At 42.6% G+C, this 18,773-nt stretch overlaps 2 protein-coding genes across 3 annotated transcripts in view; one reads left to right on the top strand and one right to left on the bottom strand.

The window, feature by feature from the left end:
* Positions 1 to 3,791, top strand: part of IQCK (IQ motif containing K) — a 37,488-nt gene extending 33,697 nt beyond the window's left edge. The window contains exon 9 of the mRNA XM_036392266.2: positions 310 to 3,791. Within this exon, the coding sequence (XP_036248159.1) occupies positions 310 to 338 (29 nt within the window). The 3' untranslated portion in view covers positions 339 to 3,791. The remainder of the gene's footprint in view (positions 1 to 309) is intronic.
* On the bottom strand, positions 1,673 to 18,397 carry GPRC5B (G protein-coupled receptor class C group 5 member B). 2 transcript variants are annotated; one of them, XM_036392262.2, is made up of 4 exons: positions 18,220 to 18,397; positions 11,241 to 12,254; positions 6,635 to 6,747; positions 1,673 to 5,273 (listed from the first exon to the last, which is right to left on the bottom strand). In XM_036392262.2, the coding sequence occupies exons 2-4, from the start codon at positions 12,244 to 12,246 to the stop codon at positions 5,229 to 5,231; spliced, it is 1,164 nt and encodes a 387-aa protein (XP_036248155.1). In that variant the 5' UTR covers positions 12,247 to 12,254; positions 18,220 to 18,397; the 3' UTR covers positions 1,673 to 5,228. The 2 variants fall into 2 exon arrangements, with proteins under 2 accessions (XP_036248155.1, XP_036248156.1); XM_036392263.2 differs by having other exon boundaries at positions 11,241 to 12,250.
* Positions 18,398 to 18,773: the final 376 nt, after the last annotated feature.

Raw genomic sequence — 18,773 nt, 5'->3', positions numbered from 1 at the left:
TTCAAAGCAAAAACCTCAAAGAGCTGCTTTCAATTTTTTTTTAATCCAGTGACTTCTTACTAGCAAAGAGCTCTGCCCTCAGCTACACATGCACAACTCCCACAGCTGCACAAAGAACTGTGTGCAAGTATCTGAGTGCTGAAGCTGTGTCAAAACATGAAAAAAATGCCATGTAAAGAAGAAATACACATTTTGGGTCTAGCAGGGGATTTTTTCGATTTATTGAACAACAGAATATCTGCTGTAGAAGTATGGATGTTTTCTTGTTTTGTTTCTCTGCCTGTAATTTTATTTTTTGTATGGTTGCAGTGGGAAGCAAATCAGAAGACCCGGACTAACGTACACAAAATCCTTCAACGTCTCAATTTTAGTTTCCTCACTAAAATTGCAAAGCACAGAGCTCATGGACTTTGTGATACTGATTTAGAAACCCTTTTAGCATTAAAGTTTTACATGTGAGGTATTGTAAATCAAAGGCAGGTTATGTAAGGACCCAGCATGCCAAGACAAAATTCAGTCTTAGTCTAAGTGAGCACAATTCTGTTAAAACAGATGGAATGGTGCACATCTAGCCAAAAATGTTGAATCTGTATTTATCTTGTGTTCCTGAATGCTCACTTAAACCCTTTTCTGACAGGAACAAAACTCTGGATGAAATTAAATGGGGTTCTATCCACATGTAGGCAAGTGCTAAATCTTCATTTATCATGAACTGGAGTTCTCTGACTCCTGCAGAGCTATGACAATTTACACAAATCCAGGCTCTGTTCAGAATGGTCTAATTTGCAGAAATGCTGTGCCCCTGCAATTCCAATGGAAGGCAATGAGAGCTGGGGTTGCTCTGCAGTTCTGCAGGGGAGAAAAGTCAAAGGCCCTTTTGTTACCACTTAGCACATGTGCTGGGAAAGTGTAGAATTAAGATCCCAGTGTCAGCATTTTCAGCAATCTTATGCAGGCTACTTACTTTTATCAGGTCCAAGCACAGTAAAAATCAGATTGGGCCTCTTGCTAAGGAATCTTTATTATTTTTTAACTTAGTCCTGTCAAGAACGGTCCTATTTATGCCTTTATAATTTCACAGTTAGGGAAGATAGTAGCAGAACTACAAATAATTCCATGTAAGTCAAAGGTGTAGTTGTTTTGACTGAACCCCTAATAAAACATGGGGGGTCTCCAGCACTTGCTGTGGGTCCACATGGATTTCTTCCTTCACTTGCACAGACTTTGTCCTCACTCTTACACCAGTACCCACCCCTTGGGTTTGCTCCTGGTTGGTGATGATGGTTCTTACACCAGCTCTGGAAAATCCAACCATTTGAAGAAAAACTCTCATTCTGCACTCTTCAAACCCAGCTGAATTCTTCTGTCCTCTCCTTTTCACAAGCAATTGAACCAGAACAGGAAACTGCTGAGCCAACAGGGGAAAAAAGCATCCCTTTTGTGTTAAGAGTTTGGCTGCTGAGCTCCTTGACTGGCTCACCCTGGGTTTGATAGGTGCCAGAGCTAAGGGTAAGTGTGGGAATGTGGCCAGAGGTGGAGGAATGTGCTTTAGGAGCCCTTTCCTTCAGTTTAACACTGAGAAACTGCACCAAGGAGCAATTCTCTCTGTAGCAGTGCTCACTGCAATGGAAAAAAAATCCGTGTGGATTTTAAAACCAAGAGGACACAAACATTGTAAGTAAATAGTAAAGCCTTTATTCTCATTAAGAACAGCATTTTGAAAATAAAACATTTGCCCATGCTTTACAACCTTTGTGGTTTTGTATACTTATGTACAGTCATCATGGTACACATTGATTGTCTTGAAAACCCTTGAAAGATGTACTTAATAAGATACCAGTATGCAACAATCAGCAGGAAAGAGGGTACGTTATAAAACACACGTTAATACATTTAATAAATATATATTATCTATCAAAAATGAGCTTTAGCTCTCATCAATTAATAAAAAGCACCTGCTTTGTAATCCTGTAAGTTGGTAGAATAATCCAATTGTTTTGTTATAAAAGCTACAATGCTCCCTTTTGTATGGCCTTTGGTTAGACCCAAGGCATCGAGCTCAGACAAAGCCAAGCAAGATGCCTGTCTTTAGACTAAAAGCAGAAACAGCTAATTCTAAAGTATTTCAGGTACCTTGGTTATAGAAGCAGCTGGATGTATTGAGAGTGTTCTTCTGAAGATGCTACATATTTTCTGGCAAGTGTCAAAATCAAACACCCTCAACCCATCTGAAAGCTGGACAGGATCTGTAGGACTTTGAACTCTCTTCCTGCCATTGATCAAAAGCTGGTCATTTTAAATCTTGTTTTGCTAATAGATGCTTTTGTCAGATGCTTTTTGATTTCGTTTTTCTGCATGGAAACACCATGAGCACATAACCATCAAGGGACAACATAGTAGCTTTTACAGTATAAAAGCTAATTATAATCAGGAGAACTGCGAAAGGCTTGTGCTTAGTTACTTATTCATGTTGTTCACAGATGCTCTACATTCTAGAAAACTTTCAAAAAAGGCAAAAGTAAATACTGTAACAAAAATATAAGTTAACATAAAGGTGCCTTTCTTCAATTACAGTTTTATTTTGGGGCATTTTACATCATAGACTAGGGACTTACAAAAAAAAGTTGCTCATTACTAATTGTAAAAAGTTGGAAAATAAAGACCCTCCTAAATCTATTGCCACACTTTCACCACCACACATTAAACCCAATCCTGCTAATTTTTAATTCAGTGAATATCCACATGACTAAGCCAGTGAGACTCGTCATGTGAATTGCAGTTTGTAAGATCTGGCCATATCTTTGCATAAGCCCTGAAATCCCAAACAACTTCATCAGAAGCAGGATTGGGAACTCTATTTATCAATTCAGTCACATCTAGAAAAAGAAAAAGAAAGTTTCTTAAGATAACTATGTCTTGTATAGTTTTTGTCAAAGGTCTGTAAAATGTGTATTATAATTCATAAGTCTTGGTTGTAGCATGATAAACTCTTTAAAAGAAACCTGTCCTACCATTTATGCCATGGTCATCTTATATTTTTTTATGCTAAGAGTTTTATGAGGGATTTTTTTTTTTCTAACTGGTTTTTAAAAGCAAAATTCTGCAGGCAAGAGATGGTAATAGTTTTTTTATTGTTCCAAATTACATGTCTTCTGGGTGGCTATCAGTATCTTAAATATTTATCTTATTTGATCAAAGCTCTGCTCATAACAAGCAAAATGTATTTCTAAGTCACTGGATAGCATGCAATATCCACCCCTACCCTACTTGGTTACTAAGGCCATCTAGTTACATACAAAATGAAATAAAGGATCCCTAAAACAAGCACATGCTTCCTTTGCCTCGAGGAGGGAGGGCAGGGGGGAGCTGACATACTCCTTCACTCATGCATGACAGAAAAACTTTGCTTCTGGAGGAGAAGGGCTTTGAAATAAAACCCCATAAGATGATCATGGCAAGAATGGCAATAGATATTTTTCCATATATATATACATATATCTGTGTGCAACACTTAGGGACTGGTCTTGCAGCCTCTGTACCTTGTGTAGACCTACTGGTGTCGATGGGACTACTCGTGGGAGTACAGCTCTGCAGGACTAGGCTCTAATTCAGTAGAAATGGAGGTACATGAGGAATCAGGAAGACTCTTGAAAAATAAAAAGCTTGTCTTTCTTCTGCAGTATACAGCAAGTAACTTCTCTCTGTGAAGCTACTAAGCTATTCAGTTATTTGTACTTTTTATTTTTTAGTTTGAAAATATATATTTTTATTACAGCATATGCAAAGTTTAATTGTTATATGTTTCCTATGCCTTCAAGTAAAAACAATTAGCTTTTAGTATTGAGGAAAGCTAAGATTAACATTGGCCAAACAGTGAGGATACAGTGATGTTTTCAATGTCCGATATGTATTAAATGTTAAAGAAAGGAATGATTGCTTGAACATAATGAAAAACCATGGCACAACAAATGGGCAATGGGAACCGTTTAAATAACCTGGAGAAAACAAAGATGAAAAGCTTTGAAAACTCTGCCTTATATCAACTCAAGAAACTGGATGGGGAGGGGAGGACTAGGGAAGAAACCACCTTAAATAAAAACAAAAACAACAACAAACCACCTCCAGCACAGAGATTCTACTCTCTAGGCACTAAAATGCACAACCACATTGAAATGCACGAACAGCCGCGGCCGAGGGGAGCGAGCGGAGCGCTCGTACCGACAACGGGGGCTCGGGGCTCCCACCCTCCGCACCCCGGCCCCTGCCCCAGCGCCTTCCTGCCCTCCGCAGCACCGGCCACGGCCTCTGCCGGCCCAGCCTGGCCAAAACAGCCCTCCCAGGGACGGAGCCTGGGCTCTGCTCACACCCGTGACACCTGCGGGTCACCGAATCCATCCCGCGGGCCGCGGAGAGCCGCCAGTGCCGGGGCCGCGCTTCTCTCTCTGCCCCGGGAAGCTCCACAAGGCGCACGGAACATGCACAGAGCTCCGAACTGCACCCCCAGGGCAGCTCCTGACAGAGCTGAGCTGCTGAACAGCAGAGCTCCTGAACAGCAGAGCTCCTGACAGAGCAGGGCTGCTGAAAGAACAGAGCTCCTGAACAGCAGAGCTCCTGAAAGAACAGAGCTCCTGACAGAGCAGAGCTCCTGACAGAGCAGAGCATCAGCCTGCAGAGCCACAGGGACCGATCTGCCACGGAGGGACCGGGTCTGACCACACACGGTGCTGTGTGACTGTACAGCACAGCCAGGGAGGGAGCAAACGGGGACTTCTCATGACGTTGGACATGACAGGAAAAGGAGAAAAATGGAAAGAAATCCCGCGTGTTTTCGCACTGTAGTGGCAATCTCTTGTGGCAACATGAATTAAGTTTAGGTGAGAGGAAGGGATTTTGCAAGCAACTGGCAACCACCAAAACCAGGCTTGCCTGGCACACAAGTTACAGACAAGAGAATATCTTACACTTCAGAATACAATATCTCCTCTGCCAATTTAAGGTGTGCCTACTTCTGTTTTAAATTAGATTCAGCTTCAGTTTTACAATTTTGCTTTTGCAATTCTCCATTCAATGGTGTTCACATTTAGGCAAAATCCTCTGTAGGATTTAGAAAGATCCTGGATGTTTTGTTGCTTTGTTCTGGTACTGTTATGGATTCCTTCCCTCAAAGACACACTGCCAGGGAACAACATCTGCAACAAGGATTCTTATTCTCTACAGCCTACAGCCTTTCACCAGAGGTGTCGTCCAGTGTAACTTGGCGGAGCAGTTGGTATCTGGAAATAAGGATAATAAACCCATAACTGAGAGATCTAGACTGTTCAAAAATCAGTGTTAGCACACTACACGTACAGGACAGCTTTCCAGATGGCAGTTCTAGAGCAAAGTGATACAAACTCATCTTCCACCCATACAGTGCGTTTATCTCTCTGTAAAACCATGACTATATATACACATGAGCTTTGTATCCAACTCAGAATACAGCAAACCAAACAAAAGAAACCAAATTGTCAAGCCTCTCATCCTTTAACTGCCTTCTGCCTGAGCTGCACATTCTGGTATCAGAAAACAGACAGAGATTAATTAAAACATCAGAAGGATGCAATCCATGACTGACAGCAAAGCCAAGCCTTTTCATTTTACTCAAGTTGACATATTTCACACAGTCTTACCCACGGAGGAGAATTCTTGTATCTAGTCCCCCTTGTCCACTAAAATCAGCCAAAACTTTACTTACTTAAAAACAAAACCAGACCTGCAATCAGTTCATTTTAAACTGGTTTTAAATGTAGAGGTTGAGTTATGGAATCAGCTCATGATTCAAAAGAAAGAAAACCCAACTCACATGAGTACAAACTGGCTCATGAGTAGATTTTTAAGAAGCATGTAGATATGCATGAAAAATGTGGGGATGAAAATTCTTCTTTTTCAACACTGTGCCTGCTATATGAAATGTCTTAAGTGAAAATTAGACATAATGTGAAAAACATTTGTAAAGTCTGTTTGGCATCCCTAAACCAATCTTACAACAACCAGGCTGCAAAAATACAGGTCTCTCAAAGATGCCAAACCATTCTACAAGGAAGAAAAATTGATGCTATCAACACGAAAATATTCTATATTCCTCTTTTATGAATCCCTTTTCAAAATATGTACAAATCTGTAAGTTACAAAGAATTACATGTATTTAACAAGTAAATGGAATATATGTGAGACAACCTGCAACCAATTATCTGCAACAATTATTTAAAGTAACATACTGCCTGAAAACATCTCTGTGACTCACACCATCTTGAAAAAAATCAGATTAGAAATGGTGTCACTTAATAGTTATGTTAAATACTTTAACACAAATTTAATTTGAAAGGGCCATTGAATATGTTGTCTTACAAAAAAACTTGGTTCACTGAAGCTGCACTGCAAAATGTGAATAGCCAAGTAAACAAATGCAAAATACTTGTTAGCTACATATGTTCTAGAGGGAAGGGAAGCATTACATGCATACTTGCTGCCTTAAATTTTCATTTATAGCTTTCCCCCTGCTGTGAATAAGCTGAAGCAGGTTTTTCAATTAGTAATGGTTGTATATATCAGTGCATTTCAAAGATTTCTTAAATCATCACATTTTGATACTTACAGTCCCACCATTTAGCACAACTGCCATCTCAGTTGGCTGATAAACATTGCTTCTAAAAGGAGCACTGGGCCGGCTGCCCAAGCTGCCGTTCCGAAATCCTGCCGTCCTCAGCGCTGCGTTTGGAAAAGAGACATCACACATCACACCTCAGAACACAATTAAAGCTGTGCAGTCACAGAGCCTCTTCCTTCCAGTTTGGTTATTGGGAGCTTTGCCACTGATTTTAACTTCCACGTTGCTTTTGAACAGCTGTTTCCCTTACACGTTGGGAACAGACCTCAGAAGAATCAGATTTACATTAAAGAATTGTTTGCTGGGAGGGGGAAAAAGGAACCAAATTTTTGAAGCTTGCTTAATCTCATTTCAGTGGGAGCTCAGTGTCTTTAGTCACCAAACCTGTGATGTATCTTGCACAATGTGTTTTGCAAAGTGCTCCCTGTGCTGGTCTGGATACTGTGGGGTTAAGTGAAATGTGCTACATTTTGCTTTCTATCAAACTCAGTGGACAGGGATCCAAAGCCTTGCTCAGGCCAGTAAGCAATGCTCACAACCCCCTGAGCATTACTTCAGCATGACTAGCAAATAAAGGTTTTCCAGATGTTTCAGATTATGTTTACTCTGAGAAACTAGAAAGATGGAGTAAATATTGCTTTTGAATAGCTTAAACATGGCAAATCACTGAAGCCAAAGAGAAGACACTGAGTGTCCTTTTAGATGTTTACACCAGGAATGAAACAGTCTCCCCATTAATTTTAGTACAAGTTTGGGTTCAAGATGTAAATTCTGAGTGAGATATGCATAATGAGGGATATGCTGCTCTCTCTAAAGCAGGCTGGGGATTGGCACATACAAACTCCCTCTTTAATTTTGAGGGTAAATAATGACTTCAGTGCACTCAGACGTGGCCAGGGAACAGAGCTCATTTATCACACAACGGGCAAAACTCATCTGTCAGCTGCTAAACAGAAACATGCCCAGTTCAGGCACCTGGGGCAAGAACTTCTCTTAAATTTAATTCAAATTACAATTCTACAGTCTCTGGCTGAAATCATGAATGAGCTGAAGTTTATGAGAATTTCAGCCCAGACTTTAATGAAGCCAGGATTTATCTCCAATGTAGTTGCTCCATGTAGAAGAAGATTTAAATGGATCCTACTGCCATATGCTGTCCTCTATCCACTGCTACTCCTCTCTTGGGAGTTGTGCACCAAGATGAAGAACAGTACTGATTTAGCATGGAAATTCAGAAATTCCACCCTGCAAATGCTCAGCTGTTGACTTCAGATACATATAGACCCTCACTTGCTCTCTATTTGGAAATGACATATTTTTGCAGAACACTGGGAGAAAAAATTATGAAAATGCCTAAACTGGAACGAAGTATTTTCTATTAGATATTTAACCATCTCAAGGTCAGTAGCTTTTTTTTGCTACTTGACTGCTTCTTGTGTGATAAACACACATGATTGCACTGGTATTTGCTATTACACACAGACACAAAAATCTTTATCATGCACACCATCATTAAAATATTTATACAGAGTATTTACACAAAATATACACAGTCATTTCAAAGCTATCTTAAAGAGCCAGTAAATTCAATTTCATATTGCATTTTTTTCCCTATTATTGCAAACAGCTACACTTTTTTTGATGTGAGAATCTGTGACAAAGGTTGTAGACAAAATACTTATTTTGAATTTTTTTTCTTACACTAGTTTTAACATTTTTCCTTATACATTTTACATTACTATTAAATAAATCCACTTGCATAGGGCATGTATAGGTAAAAAACAAATAGTACTGAGGAGGTTTGATATTTGTCAAAGCCTCTTTGTAACACATTTGAAATTTTGTTCACTTTGCTTTTAGGGATTGGCTGTGACTGTGACTGGTAGTAGTAGAAGTTATTAAATGAAATTTAATGATACCAGAGCTGCTTGGGCTTGGGTTTCCTGACAGCTGTTGCATTCTACATTTCACATCCAGATTTCTCTTGTTTAAGGAAAATTCTCTCTGCCTACAGAGGTTGCCCTACTAGTGTGCACTGCACTTCCAGAGAGCACTGACAACTCAGTCAACTGCTCTGTCCAGGCTTTCTAAATACTTTAATAAAAGTATTAGAGTTTTAGAGTTTAGAGTGAAAATAACTCTTCTGAAGAGATATTTCAACCTATCATATAAATACTAAAATTCAGATTAGTATGCTGTTTAAATTATGTTTAAGTTAGTGACTTTAAAATCGGTTTATTAATGCTTAATGTTGTTCCTGGCATAGAGCAGCTCTTGTTGCAATGCGTAACCTGAAGGTAAATTTTTGCTAAGAAAGAAGGAATCAAGGAGGACATATGCTTGTTTGAACCTGAACACTGTTCAGATTGTTAAAATGCTGCTTAAAATCTTAAAAAAGAGCAAAGTTATGAAATTGTTTTACACAAATATTAGTGGAAATAACAAGAATTAATGGAAAATATATTTGTCCAGGCATGTTTTCTGCTTAAGGCTAACTATTTACTGAAACAAGTACTACAGTCAGGGAACTGTTTTCTGCTTATCATGTCTTCCAAACTTCACAACTAGTAAATCCTGTATTCTTAAACATCATTCTTAAGTATGAAGTAGTTGAAGAAAGTACCCTTCCAGTAATTTCTGAACTCTTGATGATGGATTCTCAAACTGAGTCTGATCGAGTGGATGAAAGGAGAGAACATTCTCTTCACCCCTGCAGAGCCAATTGCTCACAGACTCCAGGGGCTTTGCCACTGACAAGCCCAGCACAGAGATCTGACTCAGTGCCTTGGTTATTATTAAAGTATTTCCTTTAAGTCTCTACCATGCTACTAAGTTTTGTCTCCAAACCCTGCTGTCCCAAGCCAGTCCCTTAAGAACTGCTGCAAAGGAAGATTTAATCTGTTTTGATGTATTAAAAATTCCTGTATGCCATGGGAATAGGAATGACAGGCATTTATTATGGTATACATTAACAAGGGCATCAGATAAGGAAATCTATTTTGTATTGTACTGTCATTCAGATAGATTAAAACAGAACATAAATTGCACTATAATAGACAGTATAATGATTTTGTAGCTATCATACATCTATCCATTTCACAAAAAAACTTAATTACTGAATGATTAGATCTAAAAGGAGCTTCCAGTTCTTTTTTAAAAATGCACCCATGAATGGGAATGATACAGAGTGAAAGATCCAATTTTGTTCTTAGATCTGCCTTAGCCAGAAATAGCTTCACTGAAGCCATTGCAGTTACTTTACTATGAAATTAATTTAATGGGGGATGGAGGACAGTAAAAAAAAACCACCACAGAAAAAAAAACCAAAAAAAGAGTGGTTTTAACAGTCCATAGTGCAACTGCCTCTTGCTTTGGAACATTAGTAATAACAACCATTCTTTTATTGTGATTTTTTTTGTTTTACCACTGCCCTTATGGTATCTACTGACAGAACAAACTTCCCTACTAGAAGGAAACCTTTAAAGTTTCTGCTAAAAAACTTAAGAGGAAAAAATGCCTTCCTGACCCGACACTGTGCCAAACAAAAGTGCTGTCTTCCTCCAAGCCTGGTCAGTGCCCAGGGAAACATCAAACCCAGAAGAAATCAAAGACACATAAAGGTGAATAGGAAGGTGAAGTGCCTGGACCACGTGCCCTAAGCCTCCTTTCAGGGGCTGCCAGAGCAATGTGGCAACTCCTGCCTGGGCTACTAGGCCAGTATTCTTCTCAAACAGAGTGAAGAACAATCAGTGTGACCTGTAACAAAATCCTTTATCCAGGTGTGGGGCAGCACCAGACCACAACTCCCTAAGAACACCACGGGGCTCCTGCTTCCCACTGCTGGTCAGAGGCATCCCTGGCATTTCTGACATGGCTTGAGCCTTCAGCAAGGGTTTGGATCTCTGAAGCACCCAGTTGTTGCTGGTCCTTTCAGCAATCACTCAAAAACATTTCCACTGCAAATTTTAATGATGTGTGATCATACATCGTTCTGCAACAAGGAAGGCAAATTACCTCAAAACCTCTGTGAAAGCTCAGATGTTGAAGCCTTCAGAACAAAGGCTGTCTTTGAACTGTCTGTAAGCCACTTGGCATTTTCTCCCCCCACAGGGACACAAAGTGGCACTAAATCCATTTTAATGGAAAGATAATTAATAATAATTATTTTGTTGCTCAAGTGGTTGAGCAATTTGTAACATAGACCACTTCAATTATTTCTGAGGTTTTGGGAAAATATTTTGTATTAAATGTTGATAACTGCTAATTACAAAAAATGTCATTTAAATTATCTAAAGGTTATTTTTTCCACAATGATTTTTAAATTCTTTTGGTGTTGCCTTTGCATTTGAAATTGTTCAGTTTTTCAAAGAAAAATTGACATGCAGAAGATAATTTTAACCTATGTATTGTCTGCATTTTTTAATTTTTCTCTCTCACTAGATGATATCTTAGTGAAAATCGTAAAAGGGAACAAAGTGTAGTGTGAAAATTATTGTATTTATCATGACCTTCGTTTTCAACACCTGAAAAATGTCTCATACAGAGAGTTGTCGTGACACTACAAAAAATATAGTCCTTTATAGGCAATTTTTACCTGCATTATGTTCATCCATTGAAAAGGCTTTATTTTCCATGTAGCTCCTAGGAAGCTGTATATCTTCCTCAAAAGCGGTTTCACGCATCCTTGGCTGTGAAGTATCAAAATAATTGGGTGTGTTTTCCTGCTGTGATGGAAGGATGGTACAGTGCACCTCTGGGATGGCATGAAAAATAACAAACACCCAGCCACTGGACACCAGTGCAATAGCCAGAGTGGGATCACTCCATTTGTCCCTTCTCTGGAGCTCAGCATTCCCGAAGAGGTACATGGTCATCCAGGCCACCCAAATCAGAATGGAAAGGAAAAGCGTTATAATGAGGCAAACTCCATTTTTCTTCCATTTCTTAAACTTCCCACAGAGAGTGAAAAACGAGAATCCCATGGTAAATACCATCAGGAACATGACATAAATGGAGGCCATCACAAAATCCATGGGCTCGTAGCTGCAGGCCAGCTTGTTCTCCCTGACCACGGTCAGGACCAGCCACTCGGTCGCAATGATGACCTGCACCAGCATCAGGCACGTGGCCACCCCGGCCAGGTGCCACCCAGACGGGCTCTTGCCGTGGCGAACGAGCCTGCGGAGCCTCCAGGCCTGGGCTAGCAAGCAGGAGAAGCACAAAGCAAAGATAACTCCCCAGAGAAACCTTCGGGTGGAGCACACCATCTCATCTTCCTGGATGATGAAAGCGAACGTCAGCCCAAACAGTCCCAGAGTCCCGAAGAGAAAGAGGAAGTGCATTCCCAGGGGGCTCTTCTTCTCTTTGTCCTTGATGAAGGGCAGCCTCACCAGCAAGATCAGCATCAGCAGCAGCGTGGTCAGCACACCTGCCCCCGCCACGGCCTCCAGCACGATGCCCCAGATGGCGTCCAGGTCACACAGGTGCACGTACTGGGGCAGCAGGTCCAGCCCGCAGCCCCGGGGCGTGCTGGAGTTCTCTGAGGAGCCATAGCTGATCGCCAACAACAGCAAGAAACCAATGGCTGGGTAGGTTTTCATTTTTCTGTCTGAGACAACAAAGCATTTGTTTAGCTAGAGCCGAGTTTGGAGGGTTTCACAGCCACTGAAGCCCAGCTTGTTCCAGTAGCCCAATGTTTACAGTTTCTGCACTGGATTTGCAGCTGGCACAGCCTCCCCCTGCCCCCTTCACTGCCCTCCCAAAAGCTGCTTTTGCCTGTTGTACTCAGAATGCAAAATGACTCATTGCTCTGTTTGCACAGATTGAAAACATTTCCAAACTCTGACCCTGCAAATGGCCTACAACACAGCCAGAAAAAATTATGTATCCTGTTGCAAATATTACATTATCTGCAACACCTGGACACTTACTACCTGTTTAAATGTCATGCCCCATCCAAATCAAGGTGTTTAAAGCGTGTTTAAGTTGCACTGGGCCTGATGCAGGCGTAAGCAATATCACAATTAGGCTTTCTCACAGCCTTGCTCCTTTTACTGGAACAAAGGCAGAGTCAAAACCACTTTTTATATTATTCATTTTTAAAGGATAAAGCAATCCAAGGAAAATAAACATTTTATATTCTTAAAGAAAGAAATATCTTGTTTTCATGCTCAGTCAATAGGCAGTTATCATATTCACTTCTTTCATCCTCTTCCAAAGCCCAGGTATTTGATTGCATTTGGAAATGGGAATGGCAGTCTAGAAAAATTCCATATTCTGTGACAATGGTGCACACATGCAGTGTCATCAATCAACTAATCAAAAATGAATGCCTCATTGTGCTTCTTAGCCAGTCCAAAGGGAACAAATAACAAAACCCAGAGCATCTCTTTCTTGGATCCAGAAAGTGGACAATGGTAAACGCTCCAGGAACACAACACATCCCACTTGACCACCAGGACCAAAAGCCTAGACAAATCCCAACTTAAGTTTTTGGAAGAACATGGGTTAGGTGCTTTAAAAATACTCATTATGGTATTTGCTTTTATTAAGCAAAGCAGATTGTTAAAAAATGTAACCTTTAACTTCCAGTCTGCCTGGGCACAGCCCTGTAAGGGCAGTCTGGAGCAAACACTGTGAGGAGCAGATATGAAACCTGACTCTATTAACCTTCAGCAGCAGTTAGAGCTGCAGGTTCCAGCAGGATTTTCCTCACTGATGTGAGGGATGTTTCAGACTCCCTCTGGTACTGTAGGAGCACGAGGAAGAAAAGCACCACATAAGCAATGATGCTAGTCAATGTTAGTCCATGTTTAGGGTGCAAAGTGAAAAGCAGAGAAACTATCAGGAGCTCTTTTGCAAGCCATACAACAGCCCTAAATGATTACCTGTCCAAAGAGATTAAAATTGCTTTTAATGAAAACTTTGAAAACTTTAGTGAGAGTTGAAAATTATTTAAAGTAGTGGTGCAGCGTTGCCTTGAGCACAATCAGTCATAACCAACACAAGAACTATTTACATAGACTGTCTGACACTGTGCTGTGTCTCTTAGAGCTGAGAACTGTGGATGTTCTTGTGCTTTACAGTCCTGTAATGACCAAAGTTAAACCCTGAGGATTTGAATCTTCAAACCAGTGTTTCCCTATGTCATGACCAATGGCCATTTCCAGCCTCCATCAGGAGACAGATGATGAAGTTTATGATGTTTGCTATCAGGGGCACCACAACAGCAAACATGCCAATAAAAACCTGTCATGACCCCATGGGCTTCACCCACACAGGGTACAAAACATCTTATTACAAATCGTCATCTCAGAAGTGGAAGCTGTGACAAATAATGTGATGTGGGCTTGGACAAACAGGAAATGGGTAATGGGCAACCTCTGCCAGCCCACAGATATTAATCTTTGCACTATTGGAAGGGCTGCAATGTTCTAACAATGCAATGACCTGCTAAGGACAAATGATTTGTTTTTTCTACCTATCTGTAATTTGCTTCATGCTGGATTGATAGAATATACACTTGTTTATATCTGACTTGTGTAACACGTTCTTCAATGACTCTGTTGCAACACCCACTTAAAAAACACTGACTTTACAGACAGAAAACTAATAATCAGTGAAATATATTCATTTTTGTATTGAATATACGCTCAATAAATCTCCTTGCCCTTTGAGTACATAATTAACTAGAAGAAAACATTCCAAAGATAGTTCTCCAATTCCTTTTATGCACAGTCAATTCCTACTGCAACTAGTGAATTTCCTCTTTAGAGTGTTTGAAACGTCCTAAAAAGTGTGAAATGGTCAGTGCCTGCTGGCACGAAAGGGGGAAATCCACTGGGATCTGCTAAGGCAATGCTCCAAACCAGTGGCACCATTTCAACAAGTAGGAGGTCATGTGGGAAATGATTCAAAATTCATTCTAAAAGTCACCCAAACTAGAAACAATAAAGAGCCCTAAAGTGAGGGTCATGTTAATTTTCCACTATCCCATCACTTGCAAATTATGGTAAGCATGGGCTAAATTGCTTTCAATACTGGCTTTGTTTATTAGCTACTCTCCAAAGACCTGGGGGGTCATTAATTAAGTGCAAGTGTCCCCAGTTCTAAGATATTTTCCAGTTTTCTGGTTACTTTATTCACGTCATGTAACCCTCATGTGATTGAGCTATTCTAGGACAGTCTGTTTCCATGGAGATTGTGCTGCATGGGTAAGCAGTCATATTGTCAGGCCATCATTTGTTTCCTCTTCCTATTTGGAAGTGTTTGGGAGGGGGAAGGGAGGGTTAATGAATCTGAGTATTTCCCCCTCCATGAAGAAGTGGTTAGTTTTGGAAAGGGGGAATTAAGCTGTGATAAAATACATTCAGAATTCAAAATACATGGTCTGAAATATAGAGGTGTTCAACTCAAGAGGAATTTTCCCAACTTACTTTGTGCTTTTGGGAAAGCTGATGGGACATAATCAGTGGTGCTCTTAGAAAGGTCCCAGACAGCCACAGTACTGACCAAGAAAATCTCTAGGACTGCTGACAACTATTCCTGGTGTGAAATAATTCCCTACCCAATATCAGTGAGTCTCACTAAACACCACCAGATCCTGCCCAGAGCAAAGCTGGAAAGCAGAGCTCGCAGTCTCCAGAGGAGGAATCTTTTCCTCCTAACTGCTATCAGCAAAGCAGTTTGTTTCTAACCTGTTTACTATCAATTTCTGCCTAACTGGGCAAAACCAGGCAATATTAATAATGTAGCCTCTGAGACATTACCAGAAAAAAAAAATCCTCTTTCTAGTGCTGATACTCAGCACTCAACACAGTTATAAAAACAAAGGAAAACCCTACATTACAACACACAAGTTTGGCAAGTGAATACCACAACTTTAGCTAAAATTACAGATTCAATCATTTTAAAGGAAAACTGTGAATCTGTTTTTTTTTTTCCCCAGGAAAGTTGTTTTTGGTTTCTGCAAAGACCAGATATACATCATTATGAGGGTTTTATTAAAATAGTATCTTCCTCAAGCCTTGCAGTGGGTAGGATGGCAGAGTTCTGAGCCTCTTGAGATTTTATAGTAAAATTTTACTGCACATTCTTGCTGGTTGTTACTTAAATCAGTAACTGTAGAGGAAGAGTATTTTTACATCTTTATGTCTAGATTAGCTCTCACTAGAGTTATGCAACCTCACAGTAGTAACAATAGTGCTCTATTCGGCTGGCACTTCCCTCCTGCTGCCAGAGAACTCCAGTAACACAGGAGTGCACTGAGACATTCCAGCACAGATACAGCCAGTGGCACTGCTACATCCCCTGCATACTGCAATGAACTGTTCACAGGCAACAAAAGCAACTTGAGATTTCTTTTTCCCCAGCTTCCTCTCCAAAATTTTATTTTGGTAAAGCCATTAAGGCAACGTACCTGAAACCAGAGCAATCAGGAACACTTACAATCAATATTCTAATCAATAAGCCTTACACATTTTAGGCAAAAGCAGTGAACAATTAGCAGGATAGCTACTATTTCAATCCAGTACTCAATTTTTGGCTCAAAATCTGCTCTCAATGACAGCTGTAATAACTCCACTGTTTTCTACAGAGTGAGGTCCTTTCATTACATTATCTAGCATAGAGTCACTACAGAAATTGCAGACACAAAGCTGCCCCAGCGGGTACAAACTACAATTACAAGCAACTAAGCAGAAAGAGAAAATCTCACAGTTGTCATCAAAAAGTTGTCACGGTTAAAAATCAATGAGGCTTTCTGTAGCTAAAGTCTTCTGACCAAAGCTTGCAAAGGGATCAAAAAGACACAGCTGAATGCTTCTACAGAATATATATACAGAATAAATTGTAATCGTGCAAAGAGTTAAGGTTAGGCTGTTCATGGTTAGATGCATTATCTGCTCCTGTACCTGGAGTTCAAGTGTTAGTCAGCTGACACAGGGAGATGCATTCAATGGCAGAGAAGAAAAACAATCCAGTAAATACAAGCAATAGTAGCACAGATAGTAACCACACAGGCAGAAGACTGGTTCACTGTGCAATTTGCAAAAGAAAACCACCCCCGCCACGAAGTGTTGTGGAGAGACGGGAGGGAGTGAGGAATTAATCACAACACAGGATCTCTGCCAGCTGCTTTTGATCAGAACTGAAGAATGAGCTCCAGGACTGATAACAGAGCAGCGACAGCCAAGTTGAGATCACACTACTCAAGAGACGTGTGTATTTCCAGAATAATAATTAATAGTGCAATTGTGCTTTGTAGGCAAAAAACCCAGCAGTGATTTTGACAGCCCCTGCATCAGATACACATCATGCTGTCTTACAGCCTCACGGTTACAGAAAGCAAGCCCCTACTCCAAAAAGGACACGTAGAAAAAGTATTGCTTTCATTTAGAAATACTCTGTGATGCTGAATACACGATGAAATTACCTTTCTAATTTTCTCGGGGCTGAATTCCCTTTAGTCAGAATCAGTGTATCACGTGTGCCTAGGTACTTCTGACCACAGCGCCTGGTGTTGAATTCACAAGCGACAGCAATCAATTACAGTAATCAACGTTTTTGTTCTCTTTGCTAATTCTCAGACTGTTTCTATTCATGACACAGCCTTCTAGCAGATGGGTATATCTGTCACCGGATTTGTCCTGAGGTAGGGTGACAACACCTCAGCCCTGATATTCCCTGCTGGTAAGCAGCAAGGGGATCCCCGTTAAACTCGGTACTAGCGCTGATCACCCAGCTGAGTGTTTGGGTTCAGCACGCAGGAAATCCTGTTAGCCTTGGGATAAACATTAAGGGCAGGTGTAAACAAAGGGTTCACTTAAGTGCTAAATCCTCTCTCTGCGTGGCTTTGCGGAGAGGTAACACAGAGACAGGGCTTCTGTTAACTACAGGCAAAACTGCAGCGCACCCGCACCCAGCCCGAGCTGCCGCCAGCCCCGGGACCGGACCGCGGCGGCCGGGGGCCAACAAAGGCTCTTCCCCCTCGGCCTCTTCCCTGTCCCTGCCCTTGAGCCCCCGCTGGGAATGCGATGAGGAGCCGGGCTTGGCTGGAACCCCCGCGCGTTGGAGCGCGGTGCGAGGCCGGGCGGCCCCTCCGTGCGGCCGGTGCGCGGCTGCCTCCGCTCCGGGCTCGCCCTAATCCGCCCGCAGCCTCCTCCTCCTGGACGGTACCTATCCCGCATCAGCCTCCGCTCTTTTGTCCCTTCGTTCTTTTCTCTCTTCGGTTTCTTTTCCCCTTCTCTTCTTTCCCCGCCTGTCCCCGCTCTTCTTCCCCATCCTCTCCGAACTCCGCTACCCTCCTGCCAGCCTTCCGCCCCGCTCCCCGCAGCGCAGCCCCTGCTCCGAGCCCCCCCGTCCTGCCCTATATCCCAGCTAATCCCCCCAGGATTCCTATATCCAGCCCGTTGTCTGCTGGCGGCCACCGAGCTAATTCTGCGGGCAGCGCAGGGCGCAGAGCCGGCTGAGCGGCTCCGCTACGTCCCTGGCCCGCAGCCCTGGCCCGGCCGTACCCCCGGAGCCGCTCCGGAGCCGCTCCGGGGCCGCTGTCCCCCCGCCCGCCGCCGGCTCACCCGCTGTCTGCTGCGGCCGAGGGCGGCGGGGCAGCTCTGTCCGCCAGCCCTCCGCAAGTCACATCCCGGCTCCGGCGGCGCGGCGGCTCCGCGGCGGGGAGCGAACACAGCGCCCACCGCCCCCGCGGCGGCTCATGGAGCGCCCGGCCCCGGTGCGCCGAGCCCAGCGGAGCGGAGCGAGCGGAGCGGTGTCCGCCGCGCTCTGCGCCCGCCGCTCCGCCGCGCCACGGCCCCGCGGCCAGCCCCCTCCCACCGCCCCGCCCCGCTCGGGCACGGCTCGGCTCGGCTCGGCTCGGCGGGCAGGGGCACCCCGGGGACAGGGACAGAGCACCCCGGAACAGGGACGGGGCGCTCTGGCCGCGCGGAGCTGCCCGGCTCCCAGGGGAGCGGGCACGGTGAGGGCTCGGGCGCGCACTCACACACACACTCACACACACACTCACACACACACTCACACACACACACACACTCACACACACACTCACACACACACACTCACACACACACACTGCTCACACACACACTCACACACACACACTCACACACACTCACAG

This window comes from Molothrus ater, chromosome 16 (assembly GCF_012460135.2).
Source record: "Molothrus ater isolate BHLD 08-10-18 breed brown headed cowbird chromosome 16, BPBGC_Mater_1.1, whole genome shotgun sequence".
Lineage (NCBI taxonomy): Eukaryota > Metazoa > Chordata > Aves > Passeriformes > Icteridae > Molothrus > Molothrus ater.
The sequence above is the reverse complement of the archived record's forward strand: the minus strand, read 5'-3'. Positions and strand labels throughout refer to the sequence as shown.

Bases quoted from the DNA above. Each gene is read 5' to 3' on its own strand.
- GPRC5B (XM_036392262.2), bottom strand. From the start codon at position 12,246: ATGAAAACCTACCCAGCCATTGGTTTCTTGCTGTTGTTGGCGATCAGC. The intron at 6,748-11,240 runs GTAAAAATTGCC...TTCCAAACGCAG, and splicing joins AATGGATGAACATAATGCAG to CGCTGAGGACGGCAGGATTT. The intron at 5,274-6,634 runs GTAAGTATCAAA...CCTTATTTCCAG, and splicing joins TTGTGCTAAATGGTGGGACT to ATACCAACTGCTCCGCCAAG.